We start from the raw sequence: 25,770 nt of genomic DNA on the forward strand, positions 1-25,770 counted from the left end.
CAAATGTGCTGGTCTAGTTTAAATTGCTATGTTAGGAAGGACAGCGATTTTGTGAAATAGGGAAGTTAGATGGGTATAGGCTTTCATTGTTAGCATAGATAAAATAAAATAGAATGGATATTTTTAATCTGTGTGAAATAGTGACAAACAGTTTTACTTTGCAATTAGAACCCTATGGTAGTGTGTTTAGATGTGGGATGACTGTCACAAGAGAATATGATTCCCAGGAGAGATGTAGGGGCATTGGCCTTCCTCCAGAATTGGAAACATAGATTTGACATCACAATCAAATACATGTTAGTAAGCAATACAAGTTAAGTCTTTGACACAAGAAGATATTATGCTGTTAAATGTGTGTGTAGATCACTGCCTGTATTTGAAGACAACACACAAAGAGAAGACAACGAGGAAGCAATGCTCCTGATTTTATTCATTTGATGGGTAAGAATAACTATGCGATGGGAATGTAGCCACTAAAAGCAGAAAAAAGGCTGTTGTATTTGTGGAGTGTGTATTATCTATCCTGTAATTTTTTTCACAATTATCAAACTTCCGCGTGCGAAAGTTATATTGTGTACAGCCACCTACATGAAAAAAAATGTATAAAGTTATGCAATGCACAGAAAAAATTAAATCAGAACTAAATTAATATTACTGTGTGTAATGACAAGAATGCCTAATATACCACATGAAAGATCGATGCGACTAGGATTCCTTTTCGTCCAAACACCTATATGTATATGACTTTTGTTATGTTGCAGAAAAAACATGAATTTAATAAGAATACATAAACCAGCAGAAGGGTAATCATTTACCAACTTAATGTTGGATTTTTTAAAAGGGCCTAATGGTCAGTTGTATAGACATGCTATAAATCTTCCAAGGTGTATTTTGAATTATTATAAACAAATTGAAGTCAGCAATAATTATTTGGAGCAAAAGTTATCACTAACAGACATTTATGATATATACTATCATTTACATATACAACTGTGTTTTGAGAATCCACCCATTTTCCCCTAAATTGAAAATTAACTTTTTTCCCAATGGACAAGCATGTATTCTGTCATTTGACAAAACCCTTTTTAGTTTTCAACACAATGTAAATCATTCCAGGCACATATCTCTGCTTTTTCTTGCAATATTTAATACAAAAATATACATTTTATACAACAATGAAATTTGTAACTTTTTAATAGGACATCCTATGTACATAAATATGCAAAGATGGTATTTACCAAAATATTACATTGTTGATGTAAAATCCTGGAACTCTTTGGTATATGCAGTCTAAAGAATAGTACCAACATATGGTAGTTATTGTTAACTGTCTGGGCTTTGAAGCTTGTCATTCACCTTTAAATACTGGCAATCGAAGGTAGCCAAGTGTAGGTCAGCATGTGATGTTTTTTTTGGTCCGGTATACAAACTGTCAGTTTTGCAGTTGGAGGTGTAGTTTGTAAAATTGTTCACTCTGTAAAGTTCTGCTTGAGTCTTGCAACAACCAAACTTGCTCATGAGTAAAAAGAAATCCCTTCGGAATGCTTTTGTAAAGATTGCATAAAGAAACGGATTTGCGCAGGAGTTTACCGGATAAAATAAGACCAGGAGGATTTTAGAATTTGTTACAGTGATGAGGGGAATTTTAAATGCAGCAGAAATAGCAAAGAATGATATTGGTGCCATGCATGTGAAGTCTGTGAAGATCAAGACCGCCATCTTTTTCGCTATTTTGGTGTCTTTGTTGGTTGGTGTGATCTCGGGATTTTGAACAGCTATATAAATTTTAATGTAGCAGGCACAAATAATTATAAAAGCAATTACATTGAGCACTAAGATGATTATTATATATGCTTGGGAAAGGGGGGTTTCTATGTCCATAGGTAGGCAGATGCTGACCTTTATATAATTGCTAACCCCAAAGAGTGGTAACCCTGCAATTAAAAGCGAGAATATCCAACCCCCCAACATGATTGAAATGGCATGTCGTAAGCGGAGCTTTCGGTCCAGTTGCATCGCGTAGGTTATCGTGTGCCATCTTTCAACAGTGATTACAGTCAGTGTGTAAACAGAAAGCTCACTTGAGAATACGGTGAAGAAGCCGGCCGCGCTACAGCCACTCCCTGTTTGCCAGTCGATTGCATGGTTATAATACTGACTTTTAGTTTTGGAGTCCACTGATGCAATAAGCAACAAATAAATTCCCATACAAAAGTCTGCAAAGGACAGGTTGCACATCAGAAAACGAGGAACGGTAAGTTTGTAATGACTGGTAAGCAGGACAAAGAGCACAACGGCATTACCAGCAATTGCAAGTATGCTGATAAACCATATCAACACTCGGAGAAAGTCATATCCCATAATGTCTTCGCAAGGGTTGAAAGCATCTGGTTCTGGATTGCATCTGAGGGTCTTAGGTTGACAAAGGAACTCATAGTCTTCACTCATTTCTGCACTGAAAAAAAGAAATTACATTGCATGATTTAACCCATCCATAAGAACTAGTGAAGTGAGTTTTTAATATTCCCAGATTCAGATGGTAACAAATTTGAAACTTTCACTGTTATGTGAATAGTTTATAACACTACCCTTGTGTTACAATAGTAGCATGTCTTCAGAAAAAAAGGAAAACCAGGATGTACTATGATGACCTTAAAAAATAGAATATCCTAGTATGTCCTGTTGTTGTAGTGGTGGGGAGATTGGGCTTTTTTTCGCTTTATTTTTTTCTTTTTTATATATAAATTATGGTTTATAAATCTATGGTTTAAAAAAAAAAACCTTGCTTATCCTGAAAATATACATTTAATTTAGAATATAATTGGTGCGGTTAAACTAAATGAGGCATAAATTATGCTTGAAAACAATATATCAAAAGTGCTAAAGGAAAAAGCCTTGGTCCTTAAGAAGTACAATGTTTTTCCATAATTAATATATTTTCCATCCTCATTCAATTACAAAAGGAAGTGGCCATTCCGAACAATTCATTGAGGACATAATAATTGACGATGATAATGTCATATCCCAGTTGAATCTTATTATTCCTATTCGGTTGAGTTAAAAATAAAAAACAGAACCTGATTCTGGATGCATACTACTAAAACTGATATATAAAATTTCTAATTCTGACCAAATATTGTTTAGGACTCAAATGTAAATATTTGTGTCCATCTGGTAACTATAGTTTCAACCAAGATTGTATAGGTTAGGGCAAGTCAGTCAAATGGGTAAATGCATCCACAAAGTGACATTTAGAAGAGGACCACTGGTATTGAAAGCCATGTGTGAAAAAGAAAGTACACCCTCTTCGATGTCTATGGTTTTACATATCCGGACATAATAATCATCTGGTCTAAAAATTAGGTAAATACAACTTTACATGAACAACGCATGATATATTACACCGTGTCACTATTTATTTAACAAAAAGAAAGCACACCAGCAAATTTACAACAGAACCCAATTGAAATACCGTGGCACGACCTTTAGGAAGCCGTGCAAAAAACTAATGCCAATACACCTTAATGAACTAAAGCAACGTTGTAAGTAAGAACTTGCCAAAATTCCTCCACAACGATGTGAGAGACTGATAAAAGTCATAGAGAAAACAATTACTTCAAGTTATTGCTGCTAAAGGTGGTTCTACAAGCTGTTAAATCACGAGGTGTACTTAGTGTAAAAAACATTTAGCTTCTCCATTTCGGCTTTACTTTTGTTGAATAACTCGTGACACGGTGTAATGTGTCATGTTGTTCATCTGAGGTTGTGTTTGCCTGATTTGTAGACCTGCTAAGAAACAACTGATTATCATGCCCTGATATGTAAAACCATAGAATTCAGAGAGGCTGTACTTTTTTTTTCCACACGACTGTAATCAAAGCTTTCAAATAGTGAAAAAAGTTTACTTTCCTTAATCATATAAAGAATACACTCTTTGTTCAACAATTATGTAAACCATTTAAAACAATTGGTTTCTGTCCACTAACATGCTGCTAATATCACTCTGATGTCGGCCAACTCGGACACCCTTGTTGGAGGAACTTTAAATGCAGGAGGAACCATTAAATATTTGTCCACCTTCCATTATTTCAAAGGTTTACACTGAGTATTACTGTTAACTTGTACTTACTATGTTTCATTGGTTTGATTCCTTGGCGTAGTGTCACATTGCTTTGTAAAATTTTCGAAATAGGAGAGAGCAGCATTTTGCCTATCAGGGAATGGAAAACATAAAACATATTTTTAATACTGAAAAATCCAAGATATGAGTTGCAGGGGATCATAGTTGCGCACAAATGCATAAAGCCTGGGGGAAAATTGCTAAAATCAGTTTAATGTCACCACATCACCCCTTATGTAAATAACCTGCTACGATAGGAGTTCATTTGCTTTAAAAATGCCAAAGCATGTATCCCAACCTTTTCTAAACAGATGTATAATACAATTTTAAAACAAAACATATATTCTACACATATATTGAAATCTATTTTAAATAACCATTTTCACATAAAGTGTTCGCTTACCATAGGAAGCAGAAAAAAAAGCAGCTTACACCTTATACAAATACACATTAGTTTACAAATGTGGGATTTCATCAGTCATCCTGTATGTGTTCATATCAACAGGCGTTGACCTTGAGAATTTTCAACTATTAACCCTTTAGTAGGCCATCACAAAGATTCCATTTGTAGCGACTCACTATTGTTGGCAATTAAAAACGTAAAAATATATATTGTCAGGATATATTTAGGGCCAGTTAGGGTCGAACTGTGAGCATTGTGCCGAATGCACGCTGCCGTTAACTGACACTTAGAAATGTCCTTGTTTTTTTAATATATATTTTTTTTTTTAAAAACATTTTTTTCCATTTAAATAACATCAAGTGGATCAGAAATACAGCGTAGACGTTGTTAATGTTGTGAATGACTATTGTAGCTGGAAACGGCTTAATAGAATATTTTCTTAGGCTTACAGAGGCCCTTTATCACTCCTGTGTTCCAACGGCACGTTGTTTTCGCTAATCCAGGTTTAAGTTTAAAAGGCTAATGGATCCTTAGAAAACCCTTTTGCAATTATGTTACAGCTAGGACCTTGTTTTCCATGAAAACAGCTAAGTAACCCCAAACTTTTGAAAGGATGTGTATCTGTAGGTAGAACATCATAAAAACATTACATTTTTGGGGAAAGGCTATACTTCCCACCATACTGTCATTAAAGAAAAATATACATGAATCGGATATGTACATCCAAAATAACTTGCTCCTGTAATAGGAAATGAATCCCTAATGCATAAATATATATTTGGTGACTGTGCCATGTTCTAAAATGAATTGCAGTTTCTTGTTAACATATTCCTTTTATTCCGTCACCCTGAAATAGATTTTAAGAAATTACTTGTAGGCGTTAGATTAAAATCAAAGTCATTTCTAAAACAAAAGTGAAAAAAATTATCAAGTTCAGGCATATTGGTAAAACTAACATTCATTTTAGCAGAACGTTCAGAACAATTCTATACATCTTTGAATCTGAATCAGTTCTGAATCAGTTCAGTTCCTATTGTATCTTGAAAAATTACAACCCTCTTTTAATCTGTTATCTACAAAGCGCGTAAATATTTCAAACACTGATCAGCTATGCATCATGATATAACAAAGCTCTTGCTGGAAATACACAGTCACAAAGTAAGATACTTAATGTATTGCTTTTTATGGTCTAGCTAAATCTGGCTTTTTTCTTTTTTATATAATACATAATGCCCTGGGAAAATGTTGCATATTTTATTAATACTTAAAGGGATACTCCTTTGTTCCCCCTTAAAGCTTGTTTATGAGCTTGTTGGACATCCCACCCCAAAACCATGCGCATTAATATCGAGTTGCAACACCCCTCCCCCTTTGCATCTATAACAGCCTCTACTCTTCTGGGAAGGCTCTCCACAGGATTTTTAAGCATGTCTGTGGCAATCTGTGCCAATTCAGCCAAAAGATCATTTGTGGGGTCAGGTACTAAAGTTGGATGAGAATGCCTGGCTCCCAAAAGGCATTCTAATTCATCCCAAAGGTGTTTAAGGCCAGGGCTCTGTGCAGGCCGCTCAAGTTCCTCCACACCAAACTCATCAGGGGTTGGGCCCCTTACATCCAGTGAAGGAAAATATAAATGCTTCAGCATTCCAAGACATTTTGGACAATGCTGTGCTTCCAGCTTTGTGGGGACAGTTTGGGGAAGGCCCTTTCTGTTCCAGCACGACTCAATATTGGTCCTTAAAGACATGGTTGGATGAGTTTGGTGTGAAAGAAATTGACCGTCCCGCACAGAGCCCTGACCTCTAGTGAATAAACCCCAGTTTGTTTAGTATATAATTGTCATAAAATATTCAGTGATTAGGATTATGAACATTTCATAATGCACATATAAGCACACACAAGAGCCTCTGGTCCCCTATATTGCCTTTTTAAAATATATTTTGTGCTCGTCCATGTAAAACAGAAATTGAATTTGTTTTGGAGCAGCAGCACCGAGATATCACATGATGCGTGTATGCGTGTCACTGAGCTTTCAACCTACAATGTGAGGGGGAGGCTTCATTTTTGAAAATGGTGTGCGTTGCCAAGGAGAAAATAGGATTTGTGATAGTGGGATTTAATTACCCACACAGTGTCAAAAAGATGTCAAGGGATCATTATATCTATTATTACATTTTAGTGCTGCTTATTTCTGGATCAAAAAGGGAGAAGCAAGTTTACTTAAGCATTTGAAGAAAAAAAAACTTTCAAAGCGGTGATAGCATGTAGCTTTAGGATCAGGTAATACTTGGCATATAATAGAACAATATATTAAAGGTACCATTACACACTGAAGGTCTTAGATTTTGTGATCCTTTAGGAAAAATAACATATTGTCTTCAATAAACAGTCATTTTGATATAGAGGTCTAACACCTACATTTAAAGAGTTTGCTTTGAAAAATAAAAGCTTTGTAGGTTAAAAGGGCATGGATGAAGTGTTGAAAGGACAAAATGAAACATTTTCACCGGGAACACTTGTCACATGACAAAAAAGCAGGCGCTAATTGCTAAAAAAAAAAAAAAGAAAAACAAATATTTTTGAATGTTTGTTGTTTTATGCAATTAAATAGAAATATTAGATTATCAGATCCGCAAAGCATATTACATAGTTCATCTAAAGACACCCAGGCAGAAAATGACAGCTCTTCTCTTTTTTTTAGTAGGTGTTAAGGTGTTTAAATTAATTTTTAATATTCCATGCTAGTATCAACCTCAATGATTTAAGCAATAAGATGTGCCAGGCCACCCTATTAAGTGCAGTGTAAACTTATATTTACGTAGATGGATTACAATGGGTTTATGTATGAAGAACAAAGAATGTTCCAATAAAAAAAAACTTGATCAATCACCATAGTGACCAATAACCTAAAATGTTAATCGTACAGCATCTCTTTGAGAAACATTTTTTTTTGTAAAATTATATATACATACTGCATATGATGTATACTTTTTGACTATTTGGTGATGAGCTTTGTTTTCATTCAATTTCCCTTAAAAGAAATATTACAATTGTTATTGAGTGTCCCATATGTAACTCATAGGCAAATGTAGGTGTACCTCTAAATTTAGTGGGTAGGTGTCATGCCAGTGCATGAATTGGCCTGTCCTGGCCTCTGGCAAGCAAAGGGTTAAGCCCAGTATATATATTTTTTGTAGTCTTTGATCCAGGCGCACACAGGATATTCTTTGATCATCAGGCCTCAACAAAGTGAGCACCAGTCCTAGGCAATTAATGCAGTGAGTAGATAACATCACCAAAACCAGTGGGGTAACTACAGTGGCCACCGTTGGCCCCTTGTTCCTGTCTCCTCATACCAATTTAAAATAGTTTAGAAAAAAGCCCTTCTAAACTATTTTAAATTGGCACGCAGAGACAGGAGCGTCTCTGGGCCAAGTTTTGTCACATGACCCCGCAGTGAAACCGAGGCTGTCTGCATAGTGTGCGAGCAGCCAGACAGGAAGCTGCAGGAGCGCTAAGCAGGGGCGGGTGGTGGTATGTATGTATATGTGTTTGTATTTATGTACGTATGTGAGAATGGATGTGTAATTGTGTGTGTGTGTGAGCATGGATGTGTAAGTGTGTGTGAGCATGGATGTGTAATATTGTGTGTACGTGAGCATGGATGTGTAAATTGCATGTCTAACAAAGCTTTACAGGTCTGATTGATTGGGCCGTAAACTGTCAGGCCAGACCCTAAGTCTCCAAGGTAATATCCAGGGGGGCTCTTTGAAACAGCTGTGGTATATCTTATAGGTCTTGGAGAATATCAAGGGGGGGGTAGGATTTATTTTTTACCAACTTCAAGAAAAACTTTACCATATGTAATTGTATGTTGGGAATTCATGTGTTTCTCTCATTTTATTTTATGGACAATTTGTAATCTTTATTTCTGTAAATCCTTTATTGCTAAATTTTTTGTACACAGCACCATGAAACCCTTTTTCAGATTAAATGTTCAATTAATCTCTGGTCTATGTTCTCTAATATGCTATCACTGCTCAGATAGAATACATTACAAAAGGGTTAATTATATGTTTCATGATTAATGTGATTACTTTTATACTGTAATTCTGTTTTGTTTGGGATAACCTAGGATTCCATGACATAAAGTCTTGGTGGTGGCAGCGAATTGTAGTACTGGGCTGATATTGGGGTTAATGTTGTGGTTGCTGGGAAAAGTAACAAGTAACCACAAATCTTGTGTCACTAACTCTTTCACTCCCACACTCTCCCAACTGTCTTGGTCGGGTCCATAGCCCTCGCCAGGGCTTGTCATATATAAGGGTATGACTAGCTCACAGAGCATTTAGTGTGAAGGACTTAATAATAAAATCAATGCAGTATATTAAATCTAACAAACAATACAGACTGTTTTTAATTATCTTTAACTTTGGCATTTTTTACGTTTTATTGTCAAAATCATTTTGCAGCACCAACAATATTAATATTACACATGAGCATTTTATCAAGTGTTATCATTTTTTAAAGGATTAAAGTAAATAAAATGCAAGTTTATGAATATGGTGTAATTACAATTCGAATCAGCCTGTGCTTGTTGATAACTTCCATAAAACATTGTTTTTTTAAAAGAATGCAAGTCTCAAAACCTTACAACCAAAACTTATCTAGAAAATGTATTCATAAAATTTCCGTTACTGACATTGGTGGCTGCCAACCTTTGAGCTCTGGTCCATAGACACAGAATCTCTGTTGGCTCACGCTGAAAACACAAAACAAATGCTGGCTAGAATCCAGATCGGCATCCCATCCTTGTTGTTTTATGGAGAGCCAACATTAATTTCACAAGTACAGTGTAACGTCTGGCAGAAAAATCCAATTAAATGGGCCATGGAATGCTAACACGTAGATGTGTGGGTCCTAGATATGTCAGGAATGCCTTGAAACACTAGTACGATTTTCTTTCTTTCTTTTTTTAACTTTCACCATTAAGATTGCTTCTGAATTAATAAAATCAATGTCCAAACATACTCTTTATATTTAACACATTTGTTAAAATCCCAAGAAAAATATATATGTATATCTAAACTATATGGTTATTAGCTTTCAGAAAGTTGACTTAGCTACACAACTTTTAGCATCAATACATTTATTAACCCCTTAATGACAAAGCCCGTACATGTACTGGGCTCACAATGCATTGTTTTCAATGGGTTTAGGGACCGCCCATTGTCCTTAAGGGGTTAATCTAAATTTTAAGCTCGCAAGTAGGGGCCTTTTTCCCCGGAGTCTGGTTCACAGGACAGGGAGAAAAAAAATATATTTTCAACAAAAAAAAAAACAGATTGTAAAGGTCCGATCACATACCTGGGAACCCAACGTCTTTGAGTTATGGGCTGTGTATGTATGTATTTATGAACATATGTATGCACATAAACACTGTCAATATCTTGCTCCATAAAAATAGCTTTTGATCTGTAGCCTGATGTATACATTTTTGCTATAAGAATAAACATGTACCGATGTTAAACTATGGTTATTACTGTTGTCTCGCAGCATGGGCACCTGGCAAGGGTTGAAAGGTTGCACATGAGGGCAGTTAATGGAATTTATATCGTGACGCCTGCAGTGGTAACCAAGCCTGGGAAATAATTTGCTCTTTATTGGACTAGTACATCTCTCAATTCAAACAGTCCAATTAAACCTACAGGAATGATAACACTCTGTGACATAAGAGTAAAAGATGATGTTGATAATAAAGACATTAATCTTTCTAACTACTGCTTTTGGGAATATTTTGCTTCTGTACACCATGTATTCACAATGTAAGAACATCACTATAACACTTTTTTTCCAGGATTTCTGTGTCCCTGCAAACAGTTTGCCCCCTAATGTAATAGGAATACTGTTTGAGGGCAATGGCTATTTAACCATTTCAAGAGGAGCAGACACCTTCACTAAATTTTATGTCTATGTATGTATATATATATATATATATATATATAATGTATTAGATTCACACCGTATGTGTAATATTTAAAACAATATTGACATTCTAGAAGGGGAACTCAAATGCTAAATAATGTAGGGATTGTAACCTAAAGTTAATGTGGCCGATTGTCAAATAATGCAATTAGGACATGTATAATGTATAAAAACTATTTTTAGACACATTTTTGCATGTGTGATATGTGTGGTTTAGAGGGGTATGTGTGGCTCAGACACATACAACCTAAGCTCTCTAAAATACATTTTAGAGGAAGATAGGCAGCAAAGTGAAGCATTGGGAAAAGCCAAGTAGGATGCTAGGTTGCATAAGTACAGCGCTATGGAATTTGATGGCGCCATATAAAACAATAAATCATAATAAGGAGAAGTATCAGCAGCTTCTCCGGGTCAACGGCCAAATCCTCCCTTTAAATGGGGCTGTTTCTCACTATGTCAGAGGGACGCGGCCGCGTTCTCTCCGACATCAGTGGGTGTTCCCCACTGATTTTTGCAAATTGGTGAAACCCTATTTAGAAAACATTGTCTAATTCTGGATACTATGCCTTCAGAAAGGCACGTATGTAACTTAGAAAGATTTGAAGAAAGGATACTAACGTGTTACTTGGTCTGCCTAACAGATCATGGCCAGAAAAGAGAGATATTCCCAGGAGAACTGAGAGGGGGAGACATTATAGAAATTCTCAAATACCTCAAGGTATTAAATAAAGTCAAAGAAGGGAAGCATTTTTTTAATAAAGAAGTAGTTCTAGAACTATAGGGCATAATTTACAGGTAGAGGGTGGAAGACTGTAAGAAATATTGAGAAAATTCTACTTTACAGAACGGACAGTAGGCTTAGTAGGGATGTGCATAAACCTTTGATTAAACAATATAAAAATTATTTGAAAAGGCAGACTAGATTGGGCAGTTGGCTCTTTACCATCACAAACAGTACATATAAAACATTGTGTATGAGAGACTGGAGCAATGTGGGTCTGGTGAAATCGTATTTCACAGAGCTGTCACCGGCAGCATAAAGCAATATTTTTGTTATATTGGATACTATACCCTTAAGGCTGTTATTACTTATTTAAGTTATAATAATATTTGCGGGAAATGTTTTGGAACAGACAGGACTGGTCCCCAAGAGCTAGGTTCTATGTTTTATTCTTTCCTCAATTCAATGAAAGTTGTCTATTTTAATTTAATTTATGTATGAAGTTTATTTAATACAAATGCGTGTAACCCAGTACAGTACACGCTGGAGATCAATGTCGCATAATGGGCGTTGAGATTACAAGTAGGTGTTGTTTGTGTAACGTGCACATACGCGCTCACAAAGTTTGGCTTTATTAATGTGAAATTATGATTTAGTCATACATCAACATTTTTATAGACTTTAGAATTTTAGACTTTTTTATATTTTTTTAGATGGTCAAATAGATATTTTTATATTTTATTCTGTTATTTTTCCAAACAACACACTTTGTTCTTTGTGATCCATCTTTTGACCTCTTCCTGTAACAGTCTAAAGATGTTTTTTCTCTCTCTTTTTTTTTCTTTCTTTCTTTTTTACATTAACCTATTCTCTGCACAAATGTATGCAATAGAAGGCATTGCATGTTACCTATAGTTTATAATGAGTGGCCATTGAATAGAAACATCATCTGTGACATGTGAATGACACGCTTTACAAATATGGCTTTGTATTGGGAACCTTATTACCAATATTTAGCCCACTCATATGATTCGAATATATACACACACATACACGTACGGTACATTATGACACGTGGGCAGACTGGACTAATAAAAAGTACTATAAAAACATATTACTACCAAAACAGTGATTTATGTACTGTAGCAGCAGAAAATACATGAAATTCACTCTTTTTAAGGAGCGCCTGGGACTTACGTACACAGAAACACTTTTACTTTTATACATGCGTGCATTTTTTTTTATCTTTCAATTGTTCTCTCTGGTGAAATATAAATATTTTTATATAGGTATGGCATTTTCATATAATATTTTCTTAGAAGGAATACATAAAACTAGTTCTCCATCCAGAGCTCTCTATCTCTGTAGATTATCCACTGAAACTGTAATAAAGTATACATTTCACGACAGTCAAAGCCAAGGAGATGTATAAATATATAAATTCCTTGCAGACGAACAGCTTGCTTGCAGAAATGCCACGGTTTCAGGTCCCTTAACATTGTAACACAGAATTTGATGGCTCATGAGATCAATATGGCCCCTATAGCCTGCTGACTTTTTACTGCCGTTAAAATGGGGAAAAAAATACATTTTGGAATATTGATGGGACATTAACTGATATAATTTACTGGAGATAGGGCTGTATTTTGTTAATCATAAATGCAGGTGTGTGATTTCACCATCCCCTTTTCTAAATGATTAAATTGTCTTGCTTCATCCTCAATTATTGCACCGTGATAAAAGATTGTAACAACCATGACCCATAAATGTGTCCTCCGAATACCAACGTTATTTTTTTTTGTTTCAATTGACATTAAGTTATTTTGTTATATCTTAAGTCTGGTCCATAATCTTTTATCGGCTACTTTGCTAACCTCAAAATACTAGCGTTTACCCTTTTGCCATCTGTTGCATTCACAAATACTGTAGTCATGAAATACATAAAGTGTAGCATACACTCAGATTATAAGACCTCTGGCTGACCAAGCAACCTGGAAGTTGCTTCTGAACTTAAGGTACGTTATCACCTTTAGAACTCCTACATTCCACCATACGACGAACAAACACAGCGCCAATAAAAAGATAAACCTTAACATTACACTGTGACAGAGACACATTTCAGAGAGCTGAATAAGATAAAAAATGATGGTGTCTATCTCTACCATAACATGTTGTATAAGAAAATATACAACACAAATGGAAAGAGAGCACTAAGCCAAATTCATTCCCCTGAACTTGTCCCTTTGACATAATAGTTAATAGTGTCAAAATTAAAATTACTTGCCGGGTGCAAAGTGATTTTAATTCATAGACACGATTGCCATGAAAATACATTAAGAGTAATGGAACCTCTCATGTCAGAAGGCACAAAGTAGCTCTCGTGTATTGACCATTTTGGCAACTCATTTTCACAGATTGTTGGCCACCATCTGTAGTGCTTCCATGCAATATGTGGGATGTATGAAGAAGGAAATCAATTAAAATTTGGACATTTCCCTAATTATTCTGTGGTTAATGTATTCATAATTAATTCCCCTAATCATATTCTGTAGTGCTATACAGTACTGGGAAGCACTTTAGAAGTGTGCTCTAAACAGCAACATGTTAAAAAAAGATGGCAGGCCTAGGAGGAAGAAAACAACAAAATAAGAATGGTCATTGTTGAAACATATTTATCTATATCATATATGTCCATATAGATAAATCTATATAATAGAGAGAGACTCAGAGACATGCAAGTTGCAGGTTTACAGACGCTTATTCGTATAAGTTAGATGAAGTCCAACTTGCAGATTCACTTTTGCCAACAGACATTTGCACTTGCATAAAATAACATTTGGCTTGGCTCCCCACAACTACAGCAGAGTTGATGTAAATTGAAAAAAAGCAAGTTTATTAACCCACAAGATGCTTGAAAGTTGCAAATTGAGTCAGAATGCACCCCTGTTAAGCAAGAAAGGCCTACGATGACGCATTTTCCTCTCCCCAACCTAATGTGCTGTGGGATGGGGGTTATATGATGCCTACCTGGTAACAAAGAGCCCACAAATATACACCCTCACCCCCACAGCCTGTGACCAAGGAGATAGGGGTGTTAAAATGTACTAAAGCAATCATTTCCACTTTCAGGAGAACACAGGTAATACATTTGCATTTATAGCATAACATTTCTGTTATATGTACAGTGCTGTGAAAAAGTATCTGCCCCTCCCTCATTTCTTCTTTTTTTTGCTTATTTGTTACATGTTTTCGATTATCCAGATTATTGTCTTGCTGCATAACCCAACTGCGCTTGAGCTTTAGGTCACAAACTGATGGTAGGACATTCTCCTTGAGGATTTTCTGATACGGAGCAGAATTCAGGGTCCCATCGATTATAAAGTCACCCAGGTCCTGAAGCAGCAAGCCACAGACCATCACACTACCACCACCATGTTTGCCTGCTAGTATGTTGCTTTTATTGTGGAATGCTATGTTAGCTTTACGCCAGATGGAACAGGAGACCTTGATCAGTTATTTTATTTCTGTTTCAATAAGAAAACATTATATCCTTCTGTGTAAAAATACAGTTAAAACAACAAAAATACATACAATATAATATATATAAAACAACAACCAAAAAGCAAGGATCAAGGTTACTCACTCGTTATTTGTTCTATAATAAACCACCTGGGTATTCCCTCATCTAGAATTCTCCTAGAAATGTTACATCTGGTATAAAGAAACAGCCTTAGAAATGGGTTTGTAACCTTTTCCAGAATGCCTTTGTTTCTCATCTGTTCTTGAATTTATTTAGATGGCATCATCATGTGCTGCATTTTGAGACCTTTTAGCTTACTTCACTTTTCAAGACAGGTTCATTGGTTAATTGGTTTACTAAGTAACTAAGGAGGCAAATACTTTTTCACATAGGGTTTGATAGTTTTTACCCCTTCTATACATGAAATCATCTTTTAAAAGTGGCAAATGCTTTTTAGCACCACTGTATTTGCTAATAAATATTGTTTTCGGAAGGAGAGTGTTTCTAATTCTTATTTATTTTAATTTTGCGAGGTAGCCGACTCCTTGACTCATTTTAAAATAAAATATATTTCTACATCACTGTATTTCAGAAAAAAAGATAATTTTCAAATACTTACTCTCTTATTCGCATGTTTGTGAAGGCGCAGCAGTGACTCGGATATGTAAGACGAGCCTCCAGTAAATTAGAAAGCTTGTCAAGAGCCGGTAATTTTTTGAGGTGGTAAGATTTTTCAGCAACTAACACCTGGATAAATTCCAGTCCATAACTAGGAAGATGGTCTAGGTGTGTCGATGTTATGTCTCTATAATACGATAAGAAAACATTATATTATTCTGTGTACAAATACAGTTAAACCAACAGAAATACATACAATATAATATCAACATAAATGCTAATATACCAACAAGCAAGGATAAAATAACTGATCAAGGTTACTCATTAATTATTTGTTCTATAATAAACCACCTGGGTATTCCTTCATCTCGAATTCTCCTAGACATGTATTCTTCCATACTATAGAACTAAGGATGTGCAGTTAAAAACCTTTAGTTTTTAAAACTCTTTTAGCTAAAATATTGTAGTGGTAGTGTTTTTGTAAAATTCTGCCTATTTTTGCCGGTTTATAGTTTATATAATGTTTTTAATATTTGTAGCATGGTTATCATATAACAAATAAACCTGCAATTATGGTGGATCATTGTGGTTTCCGTTTTCAATATACTCTAATCCTAGTAAAGGTTGCATGTCTCCATCTTTTCTACTGTTTTGTAATCTGAAATTCCTAAATCCTGCCTGGCTGTTACATAAATTGCATTCTGTGATGACAGTCATTTAGCACTGTTAGGTAACTAAAGCTAATGCAATTTTCTTAATCAAGTTTGACTTGGCAAACAATGTATGCACAGTATGTACTAAGTCTTTCCTTAAAAACATTAACATTTGCACCACTTTCTGTGATTATCAGAGTAACACATGGAGTAGAATTGTTCATCAGTCTCTTCGACCAGAAAGGTAATCATAGCTTAGGTCAGGGGCGTACCTAGAGTATTTGGCACCCGGGGCGGATCCTGTAAGTGGCACCCCCCCCCCCAAATGTAAAGACATCTACAAAATTATGTTGGCAAGAATATTTATTGCACCAATTTGTAAACTGTATGTCAACTGTAAACAACAAGAAATCTGAAAAAATAAATTAATAACTTATAAGTAAAATAAATAGGTTTAAATAACATTTACTGAACATATAATAGTGCTTTCTTTAATAACCCCCCCCAAAAAACAACAAACACAACAAGTTTCTAAGAAGACCTAACAAATGAGTGACAAACATTACAAATTAAGTACTGGCTAAGCAGCTAAAGACACTATAAACTAAAAAAAATTCTGATATTATAATCAGGAGTCACCATAACATTGTTCTCTTTTCATTTAAGCATTTGCATATATAGTGGTGTTGCCATGTCGACTCATGATTATATATACCATATGAACCAGACACTCTATACTGAGACAGACATTGACGGTGGTGCAGCTTAAGTAATTTCATTATATATTGAGGCAAACATTACAGTGAAACAGCATAACTCCTATCACTATACACTGAGCCAGATACTACAGTGGAACAGCATAACACCTATCACTATAACTGAGCCAGATATTGATGGTGGTACAGCATAACCGCTATCTTTATATACTGAGCTAGACACTTATAGTAGTACAACATAACTATCATTATACACTGAGGCAGACATTGACAGTTGTGCAGCACAACTGCTATCATTATATACTGAAACACGCGCTGACAGTAGTACAACATAACTGTTTCCATTATATACTGAGGCACGCGCTGATGGTGGTACAACATAACTGTTATTATATACTGAGGCCCACATTGCCGGTGATACAGGATAACACCTATCACTTTATACTGAGCACACATTGACGGTGGGGCAGCGTAATCCATATCACTATACATTGAGCCTGACATTTACAATAATGCAGCATAACCCATATCACTATATACAAAGCCATTGATGTGGTGTAGGCCTACCACTTCAGTGTCTGGCTTAGTATATAGTGGTAGGGGTTATGCTGCATTATTGTAAATGTCTAGATCGATGTATAGTGATAGGGATTATGCTGTACTGCCCTCAACTGCAGATCAGGGGAAGACTGTGAGAGTCAGTACAGCCTTCCCTTCTTCTGACTGCACCGTGACATTGGGAGGTCCTCTCCCCGTAATCATCCCCAAAGTCCATTTGTCCCCTACGTCACTAAACCACAACTCTCTTTTAATTACTCCCTGTAGTTCAGGTGTAGATCAAATAAACAACACATGGAAACATCACGTGTAACTGAATAAGACATAAATATCCTGTATTTACAGGTATACATAAATAATGTATGGAAACATAGCATTGCAGGTATAAATCAACAGAACACACAAACCCAGCATTGCAGGTATAGAGCAACTGGAAATCACTCAGCACTGAAGGTATAGATCAAATAAACAACACATGGAAACAGCACCCCAGGTATTGATCAACCGAATAAGACATACAAATCCTGTATTTGCTGGTAAACATAAATAATGTATAGAAACATAGCATAGCAGATACAGACCAACACATTAACACACAAACCCAGCTTTGCAGGTATTGATCAATTGGAATTCACATAAAAACTCAGCATTAAAGTTATAGATAAAACACCCTAAATTACAGGCATAGATCACAGATTGCACACCCCAAAGCCAGCGTCCACATTGCCCACATAGAACCTGACCAGCACCCTGCGGTGGGGGTGCAAGGCCTCTGTCTCCCAGCTCTGCCACTGTACGGAACAGTATAGAGTGATGGGAGTTATGATGTACTTTAGAGCATAATTATAATGAAAAAGACATTGGAAATGGTACAGCATAACACCCATCACTCTCACACATTTACCAATCAACACTTACCAATCCACAGATTCCACACATACCAATCCACAGGTTCCACACATACCAATCCACAGGTCCCACACATACCAATCCACACATATACCAATCCACACATATCAATCCACAGATTCCACACATACCAATCCACTCTCACTGTCACTCAGTCTTAATGAATGATTTCCTACCTTCTTTTCTACCTCTTTTCTTCTTACAGCAGTCTTCCTCTTCGCTCCTCTTCTTCTGTCTTCTTCCGGGTCAGAGGGCACTGTGGGCGCGGCTTCAGTGCCGCCGGGGTTTGTTGTCAGATCCCGGCGGCACTGAAGCCGCGCCCACAGTGCCCTCTGCACAGCAGCAGTTGCCGCGCGGATCGCGAGGGAGCAGTATCGGAGGTCTTTAACAGACCTCCGGCTCCCTTGAGTGATTTTAAGCCGGTTCAGGGGAACCGGCTTAAAATCACTCAAGGGAGCCGGAGGTCTGTTAAAGACCTCCGATACCGCTCTCTTGCGAGCCTGCTCCTCCAGCGGCGGACATTACTGTCCGTCTCTGGAGGGGTGCCGGGTGCCGGCAAGTTGGCACCCCCCTGATGAGCGGCACCCGGTGCAGACCGCCCCCCCGCCCCCCGCTAGGTACGCTACTGGCTTAGGTCCATTGTTTTGGAGATGACATTAAACATCCTTATATGCATCCAAGAGAGGACAAAAGTGAAGTTTTTTTATCACCGAAATTGGAAGGAAAGGATCAACAGAGAAATGGTACATTAAAACAACTTGCTGACTTAAAATAACTATGAATCAGTCAGTGCTGGCACCCCTGTAAGCAAAAAGCACACAAGTAAAGACCAGAAGCCCTGCTTCCTCTCCATTGAGTCTGCAGTGGGATTTGAGAACAGAGAGATACATCGCTCTTTTTTAAAAAAATACAAATATTTTTGAACAAATGTAAAAAAAACAATACCAATAACAATAAAATAACAAAATCACATCATACCATGTATTTACAAGAGAGATCCACAAGGTCTATACATATCCCCAAAACAACCTCCAGTCAAAAGAGATTAAAAAAGCAAAAACAAATAATAACAATAATAAAAGTGACATATCCAAAATAAAAATATAAAAAAGTGTTAAATAAAACCCTTTGCAGCCCCCACCCTAACTACTTTCTAAAACAGCAAAGGAACATTGTATCCCTCCAGACCATAGAAACCTATGTTAGAAATTACTATACTCGGGGGATGTAGCTGAACAAAAATTGTTGTGTTTTTTTCTGAAAATTGCATTTTTTATTTTATTATTCATACTAAATAATGAACTTTACTATTAAAAATAGTATAACAAATATATAATTTGTGTCGGTATACTAAACATGTAAATGGGAAATTATGGTGAAATAAACAGAGTTGAAATAGCAAAAAATATCCTGTAATTAGGACAGGAGACACTTTTTTTATTAAGAGGTTTGTAGCTAAACATGAAAAGATAAAGGATGAAATACAAGGGCAAAATAATTGGCGAATATCAATGTGTCTTTGTGAATTCTAGTTTTCTCATACCCTTGAATGGATGTAATGTAGGCAGCGCTGTACAAGTTATTGACTCTCATGAACTTGTCAATAACCCTTTTCATTTACTTAATAATGCAACAATTTAAAGAAAACAACCTCAAATACTGTACCTAAACTGCATGAGACTAAAAATCATATCGCTTAGAAAAAGTAATATTTTATAGATGCCTCAAAGAAAAAAAAAACTGTAAATTAGATTTATACTTACAGTCGATTTGGTCCAGTAGCTCCCTTTAAGGCATCGTTATGAATATGTTGTAGATTATTATTGTCATTAAGAAACCTGCATAATAATTACATATATTTCTCAGTCAGCACTGTGCATAGGTCTGAAAAATGTATTTCAATATACAATTATTGGATTCCATTTGGAATTTTCAAAGCTCCTTAATGACACCTTGGACCTAAATACAATGCTTAAACAAACATGTGCACTTTTGTAAAGTATGTTACATAAATGAAATTTGGAACCTTGTTTGAGAGACACGTTTTAGGGACACTGAGGGAAGACCTCTTTCACAGGTCCTTGTGCTTCCAGTCACCACACATTAAGCCGTACACACATCATATCACACCACCAGAACACACCTCATTACAACTGAGTAGTTATGATCTCAATTAGGAAAAAAGACTTGAGTCATTTGATACATGTGAGTTTATCAAGAAGGAGGTTCAGCTGTCTAAGGTAAAGACAAAGAAATCGATGGGATCTGATACGATTAAAGTTATTCAAAGAGCTTAGTGGTGTACTAGCAAAACCGTTAACTGATTTATTTAACCAATCATTGTTAACAGGAGAAGTCCCAGAAGATTGGAAACTAGCAAACGTTATGCCACAAGAAAGGCAGTAGGGAGGAGACGGGCAACTACAGGCCTGTGAGTCTTACATCAGTAGTGGGGAAATGAATGAATACTATGCTAAAGGTTAGGATTGTTGAACATCTAAAGTCACATGGGTTTCAATAAAAAAAACAACATGGATTTACTTTAGGAGTTTCTTACTCGTAGTACATTTTGGGACAAAGGCTCTTTTAACATTTTTTCACTATTGCTGTTTAGCTGTAATTTTCTTCATTCTCATTTTGTGCTCCCACACATATTATATATTGTGGTTTTTTTCCAGGACAAACAGGGCTTTTTTTAGATATCATTATTTTTATCATAGCATCTAATTTACTTATTTGCATGTGCCTACCCAGAATCCCTTGTGGTTGTGGCAGCACCATGAGATTTCTGAGCAGAAAACAAGCCTTCTGTTTAATAATACTTCTACCACTCCTTAAATTTAAATGGAAGGGTTTTCCATCACCTTTACCCACCATAACTTATGTAATGGTATTTCTTGGCTACCCCAACTATTAAGCCAGTATCACAACCCCATGCTGATGAGTCCCATTTAGGATTAAACAGCTGTCCATGAGCGGTGATCTGGGTATTGCGCCTCTTCCTGAGTTTTGTCTAAAGGCTGTCCTGTACAGCAGGCAATTACTCTCAAGGGATTCATGTATAAAGTGGAGCAAAGGTGATAATTGTTAACCTTATTTGCATGCGCCTACCCAGAAACCCTTGTAGGTGCAAGAGGCTAGAATACTTTTACAGCAGATGCAGTTTTGCATATTTTTTCTGCCCTTGTCAGATTATTTCAGCCCATAAAATATGTATATTATATTTTAGCATATCATACGTCACACAAAAGCAAAATGGAGCCATGTTGGTTTTTTAATCACATAAATGGTATATTTTTCCTATACTGTGAACAAAGAAGTTCTTGGTGAAACTAGAAGCACCATTAAGTATGTCCTAATTAAATTTATGGCCCTGCTTCTCTAGTCATGGAGGAATTTAAGGAGTATGAAGCATTCATGTCATGGAAGGTCATAGAATGTGGAATGTAGATTTCAGACATGTTATCCACTAAACATCTCAAACTAATTGATAATTAAGTAATTATTATATGTTAAAATCAAGTTATAATGTTTGCTTTTCCTGTTATATTAATTTTAAGTAACACTTATATGGCATAGTATACCTAAATATTTTATTTTATATATCTTATCTACATAAGAATAATTTTATTGTATCTTATCTATACCATTGTACCTGCCTTACATATCATATTAAACTACATTTATATGTTACCTATGTTTTGTCAGGTGTGTTTATACCCAATTATAAGAGTATTTTAGGAAGTTGAGAAAATCCACAATTATTTGAAAAATATTCACAATTATATTTAAGGCTAGTACATTTTTTTTAATGGTCAAACCTGTTAAATAAAGATTCTGATGTCCGATGGTCTGGAACAATCGCACCAAAAACATTGGATGGTTGAGAAACTATGTTTAAAATAGATGGATAATAAAAAATTATGGCCCTTGACAGAATTCTCCTCGTGTTTTTCAGTTGCTTTTTATTATTGGTCAACCGCTAAAATTATTCCTTAGGCAAGAGCACTTCTGGGTGGTGAATAATAGAAACATTTGTAGAAATGTCCTAAATCCCATCATTAAGTTCCTAATTATAATAGGTGACACCCTAACTGGAGATTTTTAATAAGGTTTTGTATTTGTAATGTTAAAAGTTTATGGAAAGAAGACATGATCACCTTCCTCTCATATTTTTGATCCTTATGTAATAAATGGTCATTCTCTATGATAATCATTTATCAATTTGCTGATTAGCAAGTTTATTTTTTTCACTCGGTTCTCTTATTTTTTAATATTCTTCATAATTACTATGGTCTCTTGGCTATCAAAATTGGATTTCTAATTATTCATCAACAGAGACCAGTTGGGCACCAGCACAGGAGATGGTAAATATAATTGTATTTTGGTTTTTAAATAGAGGAGAATTTTGTCTTCAACATTTATATTAATTTTATACCTTTTTGGAAAGATGTAATTTTTTTTTACATATAACTGTTTATGAGAAACTGAAAATATGTCAATAATGTAAGTGTTAAAACCTGTAATAGTAATAATTCTTGTTGCAATCAGATTACTTTCGTCTATTCAAATCTCACTAATAATCTGTAGAAATTGGCAAATTGCAGTTATATTTGAGCACTTGTGGTCCTAAGATAATTAATAGCACCTAAGATAACTAACAATACCATAATTTTGCATATTTTTATGAATTATTGTTTTTTTGTTCATATTTTAGATCAAAGTTATCCATACAACCTCTACCCGAGTATCTTGCCAAAGCCCCAATTTCCATTTGAAACCTTGCATTTTGTCTGTGGTTGCTAACATTATCTAATTTTCCCCAGCAGGTTTTATTTAGCTCATTCCAGGGCTAAAAGTATTTACAAGATATGCATGTTTTATCCACCAGTAATTTTCAGATAAAAATTCTTTACAAGGGAGTTCATGCATGGTAGAAATTTTTGTCAGCTTTGACAGGAGCTGATGAAAACAGAAGAAAACCTTCCCACGTGATAACCAGTAAACTTCTGGTGCTCTGCCCCCATCTTTTCACACAACATACTGAACATGTATGATTTAAGTGGCTTTGACTTAATGCAATTCACTGCATGCGCTAATAGGTCTTTTAATTTTGGTTGATGTCTATTTGCCACAAGAGCTTCACGGAGGAGGACACAGTGGTTGATATAAATTGTAGGATTTTGCTCTATCCTTGACTTACAACCCCTTCCAGGGCAAGACCTTCAGAGCAAATACTACAACACATTGCCCAGGTATGTTGGATTTCCAACCAAGTATTTGTTGTTTTCCTCACAACTATCATGACTTAGTAGCTCTTTTGCAAAGGCCAGGAGCTGACAGTGACCACTTATATCAGTGGAGAAATCAATCCGCAATGCAAACATCCCACTGGCTACTAATTATTCTTGTAGGACTTTTTCAATATTTGCAGACATATCATCAATATGCCGTTTAACAGTGTTACTAGAAACTAGATTTTTTTCCATTTTAGCAGCACATCATGACTTCTACAATTTCTTGCATGCTGGTTTCAGTTGTAATATGAGGCATTCTTGCTTGACTATTATTTTAACCAACAGGTAGCTAGCTTGTTGGGATTTATCAAACACACGTTTCATCATCATTACATTTTCTATATGGAAGTACTTGAAATGTTGAAATGTCCTTTGTAGCCAAGTGTCATCTTCTGACCTGAGCCTGACTGGCTTAGGCCTAAAGTGGCATATACGTGGGCCCTATAGGGCAATATACCTCACTAATACACCACAGCTCTCAATGGTTGGCTAAGGAGATCAACAATCCAACTTAAAATTGACCCAGCTATACTGCACAGATCTGTGGAGCGCCAGGATATGACACCATAAGAAGACAGGAAGTGTTCCTCTGCTTGGTAGATTTTGGTAGTAGCTAAGGATATTGATCTTAGTCAGTGACCCCCCACCAATACAGCAATGCTAAGTAGATGGATGTTTTGTTAAATAATATTTATAGATATGTTAGTGTGAGCGTGTCTACTTATGTTAGTGTGTACCTGGGTATATTAGTTTATGCGTTTATTCGTGTGCTGTTTAAGTATGTTTCTGCTTTGTGTGTGTGTATGTGTGACTAAGTGTGCTAGTGTGTGTGCCAGGGTATATTAGTGTGGGTGTCTGTGACTGATTGTGTGGGTATGTTAGCATGTGTGTTTGTTAATGTGTGTGTCTGTGTCTGAGTGTATGTGTTAGTGTATGTGTCCAGTTGTGTCAGTGTCAGTGTGTGTTAATGTGTCTGGTTGTTGTGTGGATGTCTGGTTGGGTATGTGTGCTATTGTGTCTGGGTATGTTAGTGTGCGTTTGCTTATGTGTGTGTTATTGTAAATATCTGGTTGTGTTTGTGTCCGTGTGTTAGTGTTAAGTGTCTGGTTGTGTTGGTCTGAGTGTCTGAATGGGTATGTTAGTGTGAGTCTCTAGATAAGTATAAGTGTGTTAGTATGAGTTTCTGTGTGTTAGTGTAAGTGTCACATAACGGATGTGGGTTTGCTTTTGGTGGTGGGGACAGCATTTCATTCATGAACCCAGGCACCACGGTGTCTTGGGCCAGCCCTGCTTCTGCAGAAAAGGTAGGCACAAGGTACATAATTGTACATTACTGTAACTTGTAAATCTTAACATAACAGTACAAAACAATTTACTTGCTAGTCTAAGTAAATGTATTTGGATAATCAGGGCATATCATTATACAAAGATATTTGTGGATGAGCATAATTTAAATACTTCAGTGGTTTTGGGGGGCACCAACTGCAAAATTGAGTCAGTTAGAAGAACAATAAACAGCTTGTATATAAAGTCCTCAGCAAGGAATGAGTCAATAAACATTTATACCTACAGCTGATCCAGCTTTGTGCCATTAAATGCGTAGCCTTGTATGTCTTCAAATCCATTCCTAAAAAGTTTCCTACAATACAAATTGTGTGCCATGTTACCATTCCACTGCCAAGATAATTACTCAGATATTTTCCAATTTTATTACATATACTTAAATTAGAATTCACTAGGCATTATTGTATGTAATATGCATGATCGGATTGCTACTCAAAAAAACCAAAACCATATACATAGGTGGCTCTTAGTCAGAAGAACGTACTTAGGATTTATGAAGAGAATGTCATTCTAGAAAAGCAGAAAATGGTTCTTTTGAGAATAAAGTGAAAACTAAAATGTCTACATAGGAAAAAGGATGTTAGAATGTGTTCTCGGGATGAATAAGCAAGCCTGAAATGGCCCATAATGAACATTTACCTTTATAAACAGAAGTAGTGACCTAACTTCATGGGAAATACAAAAGTAAGACGTAATGTAAACCTTATGTAGTTCTTGATCTTGCCGTATTTTCAGAATAACCTTATGCCTAACTCATGCATGCTTAAAGTTTATCAATGTGCTAACATCCCCCACTTCTGCATCAACGCTATTTCATATCAACCACATTTTGCCTTTGTGTGTAGAGTGTGTAGATCTATCTATGTATATTATGACAACTCAAAAGAATTACTGTAAAGCAATTTAAACATGCACCGGATATTTAT

At 35.9% G+C, this 25,770-nt stretch overlaps 1 protein-coding gene across 1 annotated transcript in view; it reads right to left on the bottom strand.

Moving 5' to 3' along the window:
* Positions 1 to 1,226: 1,226 nt before the first annotated feature.
* The window catches only part of LHCGR (luteinizing hormone/choriogonadotropin receptor), a 61,330-nt gene continuing 36,786 nt past the window's right edge, over positions 1,227 to 25,770 (bottom strand). The window contains exons 7-12 of the mRNA XM_053460061.1: positions 25,071 to 25,139; positions 19,967 to 20,041; positions 15,369 to 15,554; positions 4,130 to 4,210; positions 3,078 to 3,103; positions 1,227 to 2,450 (exon numbers count right to left, since the gene is read on the bottom strand). Of these exons, the coding sequence (XP_053316036.1) occupies positions 1,324 to 2,450; positions 3,078 to 3,103; positions 4,130 to 4,210; positions 15,369 to 15,554; positions 19,967 to 20,041; positions 25,071 to 25,139 (1,564 nt within the window). The 3' untranslated portion in view covers positions 1,227 to 1,323. The remainder of the gene's footprint in view (positions 2,451 to 3,077; positions 3,104 to 4,129; positions 4,211 to 15,368; positions 15,555 to 19,966; positions 20,042 to 25,070; positions 25,140 to 25,770) is intronic.

Source organism: Spea bombifrons, chromosome 3 (assembly GCF_027358695.1).
Source record: "Spea bombifrons isolate aSpeBom1 chromosome 3, aSpeBom1.2.pri, whole genome shotgun sequence".
Classification (NCBI taxonomy): Eukaryota; Metazoa; Chordata; class Amphibia; order Anura; family Pelobatidae; genus Spea; species Spea bombifrons.